This window comes from Hipposideros armiger, unplaced genomic scaffold (assembly GCF_001890085.2).
Source record: "Hipposideros armiger isolate ML-2016 unplaced genomic scaffold, ASM189008v1 scaffold_15, whole genome shotgun sequence".
Lineage (NCBI taxonomy): Eukaryota > Metazoa > Chordata > Mammalia > Chiroptera > Hipposideridae > Hipposideros > Hipposideros armiger.
Window position 1 is genome coordinate 1711514 of NW_017731365.1, and position 4186 is coordinate 1715699.

General features: G+C 34.2%; 1 protein-coding gene across 7 annotated transcripts in view; it reads left to right on the forward strand.

The window, feature by feature from the left end:
• CCAR1 (cell division cycle and apoptosis regulator 1) overlaps positions 1 to 3435 on the forward strand; it is a 55698-nt gene extending 52263 nt beyond the window's left edge. For 6 of the 7 annotated variants that reach the window (XM_019625064.1, XM_019625055.1, XM_019625028.1 and 3 more), the window contains 4 exons: positions 821 to 941; positions 1030 to 1215; positions 2168 to 2373; positions 3086 to 3435. In XM_019625064.1, coding sequence (XP_019480609.1) covers positions 821 to 941; positions 1030 to 1215; positions 2168 to 2373; positions 3086 to 3145 — 573 coding nt within the window. In that variant the 3' untranslated portion in view covers positions 3146 to 3435. Of the gene's footprint in view, positions 1 to 820; positions 942 to 1029; positions 1216 to 2162; positions 2374 to 3085 lie in introns of those variants that run through there. The other variant, XM_019625075.1, reaches the window with a different exon arrangement.
• Positions 3436 to 4186: the final 751 nt, after the last annotated feature.

The window sequence follows — 4186 nt, forward strand, 5'->3', positions numbered from 1 at the left end:
CTGTGGCAATATTGTAGTTGCGTATTTATGCTGTCTAACCCCTTCCCCTTCTCCCTCATCCCCACCCCCTCCCAACTAACAGCCATCAGTTGTTCCTCTATATCTCTGAAACCACTTCTGTTTACTTTCCTCGTTCATTCAGTTTTTTAGATTCCACATATAAGTGAAATCGTATGGTATTTGTCTTTCTCCGACTGACTTATTTCACTTAACATAATAGTCTCTAAGTCCATCCATATCATCCCAAGTGTTACGATTTCATTCTTCTTTATAGCAGAGTAATACTCCATTGTATAAATACCACAGTTTCTTAATCCAGTTGTCTACCGATGGGGAGATTTTCATTTTTTGCAATTACAAACTATGCTGCAATAAACATCTGTACAAATTATGCTATAATTGTCTTTGTACATATACTTCAATATATTTATTAATGTTTCTATCAGTGTTAGACTTTTTTTTTTTTTTTTAGCTGAGCCATCCTGCCACCTGTTGGCAGCTCAGCGGTAGCTCAGCTTGGACCGGGACTCGAACCGCTGTTGTTAAAAGCTGGCACACTTGAGCGAGCTCTTAAACTGAGCCGTTCGGCTGGACCTAGTGTTAGACTTTTTTAACGAAAGTTTTTTCAAATGATAACTTTGAATTTTAGGTTTATAGAGAAGACAGTTCAAAGGATAAGTGCTCTAATTGAGTGGGAGTGAATATCAGAGAAAACAGATGCCATGATGTTCATAAGTGAAAATTAGAGCACAGTTGTTGTTCAAGGAGCGTCAACAACTTATTTTCAAAATTTTAATTTATTTACTTGCTTGTATAACAGGTAAAGAAGCTTCTTAATAAAGTAGTACTCCGTGAATCTTGCTTTTACCGGAAATTAACAGACACCTCAAAAGATGAAGAAAACCATGAAGAGTCTGAAGCAATGCAGGAAGATATGCTAGGTTTGAGTATATTAATTTAAGATTGTGCCATTATATAACTATTATTAAAGAAAAAACTTAATAAAATATGGTATCTTTTATGTTATAGGAAACAGGTTGTTACTTCCAACACCAACAGTAAAACAGGAATCGAAGGATGTGGAAGAAAATGTTGGCCTTATTGTGTACAATGGTGCAATGGTAGATGTAGGAAGCCTCTTGCAAAAATTGGAAAAGAGTGAAAAAGTAAGAGCTGAAGTAGAACAGAAGCTACAGTTACTAGAAGAAAAAACAGGTAAGGAACAGAATTGGATATGTCAGTACTTTTAACACCCTATTGGGATATATATGTGTACACATTATACATGCTTGCACATATATGCATAGCCTACCATGTTTGTTAGTCTCAGCCACATAATGTAACTTTACATTTGACCATTTCTGTTAAAGGTTAGAAATTGCTTGGCTTTATAAGAATCTCAGATCTTCATGTGCATTCTCAGGTTTGTTTATTGTTCTGTTGCATCCTTTTAGTCCTCTTGGTTTTTACCAGTTTTTGCTACTTTCTCGAGTCTATACAATCATTGAATAATGGAACCTGGATTTAGAAGTAATATTTAGATAAAACTTAATTTAAATAAAATGAGTATTGCAGTGTGCTTTATAACTATTGAAATTGACGTTTGTGTCCATTTTAAGGAATTACATCATTTTATTTTCCTTAAATATTTTTAATCTCAAAATTAAATTGGTTATTTTTTTTTTTTAAGATTTTATTGGGGAATTGGGGGAGAGGAACAGCGTTGGGGAATCGGGGAAGGGGAACAGACAAGTTGCTGTCTTTTTGTTCTTCAGTCTAGTTGTGGAGGATATAGCTTCACTGGCCCAAGTTGGTATTATTGTGCTCTTCCCTGGTGAGGCAGTCGCTCACCGGCCATTGGACAGCAGCTCACGGCAGCTCAGGCCAGCATGCCGGCTGCCAGCCATTCACAGTAGCTCGCGGTAGCCCACTGCAGCCCTCGCTGTCACTGTTGACTCACAGCAGCCCAGCTCCAGGTTGAGCTGTTATTCACCATTTTAGCAGTGGAGGGCATAGTGTCACTGGCCGATGTGGGATCCGAATCGGGACCCTTCTGCTCAGAGCTGGCATCCCAAGCCAACTCTTAACCAATGCGCTATTCAGCCGGCCCTAAATTGGTAAGTTTAAAGTGTTCAGTGGTGAATTTTTGGATTTTTTTTTTTAACAGATGAAGATGAAAAAACCATATTAAATTTGGAGAATTCCAACAAAAGCCTCTCTGGTGAACTCAGAGAAGTTAAAAAGGACCTTAGCCAGTTACAAGAAAACTTAAAGATTTCAGAAAACATGAATTTGCAATTTGAAAACCAACTGAATAAAACAATCAGAAACTTATCCACAGTAATGGATGAAATCCACACTGTTCTCAAGAAGGTGAGCAGTTTTTTACTTTTGATGTTTACATAGTTTATTTCCATTTTTAAATCTCTGGCAATTTTAATGTTATTAAGTTCTTAGTTAAGCCTTTTCTTGGAGCAAATAATTGTAGGATTTTGCCCTCCATCAGATTATTCAGGAGCCATCCCCAAAAGATTGTATTTCTTTAGAACTTAATTGGGATGTCAACATGGGTGTGTGTGCAGACTTCTTAAAGCAAGTTTTATTTTTATTTCTTCCTCAGAACCAGAGAGTGAATTTGAATTTGAGGAAGATAAAAACATTCACTTCTTATTAAAACCCATTTATTGTTGGGCAGAGTTAAGAAACTCTTTGGCACTATCAAAATTAATTTATTAGTAGTCTTTGTTACTAAAAAAAAGAAAAATCTAGTAACTCAGTGCCATTGTAAACTAACTTCAATAATTGAGAGAGATTCCACAATCTTTTCTCCCTCAGAGTACAAGAAGAAAAAAAAATCTGCAGTGCAAGAAATATACTATTTGCCTAATAACTTGTATTTTCTCAGGACTCAGATGGCTTTTTCAAATACTAGAAGCCATTCTGCATAGAATTGAGATTTTTTTCATTCTTCCATAGTGGCAAAATGGTCTATCTGAAGTAGCAATTCACTAATGTTTATTAGTTTTTCAAGTAACATTTTAGAGAATCTAATAAAATTACTTTTTCTTTGTTTATTATTTTATAGGATAATGTGAAGAATGAGGATAAAGATCAGAAATCCAAGGAGAATGGCGCAAGTGTATGATAATACATGTAGTGATGAGGAATGGTGTTAAATAATGTAATATAAAAAAATCATGTTACAAGAATGTTTGAAAGTGATGCATGTTTGGTTTTAGTAGTATAAATATCTGTTAGTTCAAATGATGTATAAAGTTTTATGAATGTGAGAGTCTGCTTTTGAAAATTGCTTGTAATTCCTAGCATTCAAATTATTAAACACTCCTTGAGTGAAATAATTTTGCATTGCAAAATATTTTAGGATGAACTTTGTTATAGTTTTAACCCCAATAAAGTTCATCAGTTTAATTGACAGTAGTATTTAATTACCACGTCTTTTATTAAAATACCTAAAAACTTGTAATAATTTTATTTATAGAAATATTATGGTTTCTAAAGATTTTTTTAGCCTTTTAAAATTTCAGTATAAATCATAAAATAGCATGCTGCTAAAGCTTTGCAAGGTTTTTGACCCAGACATTTTTTTTTACTTGTCATAAAAAAAAACCTCTAATTATCGGTCTCTAAAATCATTCACTAAAAAGTTTGTTCAACCAAAACACAGTACATTAGAAACTAAGAAAACAATAGATAATTACCATTGTTATTACATATGTTAGGCTTTACATAGAACAAATAGTTCTGATATTAATGTTATTACTTTCAATGAATTGTTCCACTTTCTCAGAATAGCACCTAATTACTTTTAATTTTGAGGGTTTTTTTGCAGTATATGTCAAGTGTACAGTTTAGTACTAAGCCAGTAGATGTCAGTATGATGCCTTAAGTTAAACCTTTCATTAAAAATAATATTTTTTATTAGTCTGTATTTCCTTCAGAATTTTAGTGGATACATAAGAGTTGATTAGCTGTTGAGGGAAAAAGATAGAAAATTTGTTACACTGTTATACAGTGGTTCTCAGTGGGTGATGAATTTGACATACCACCTCTCTTCCACCCCTCCCCACTCTTAGCAATGCCTGGAGCCATTTCTACTTGTTATACTGGGTGAGTGCTAGTGGCATCTAGTTGTTAGAGGCCAAGGATGTTGCTAAACATTCTACAT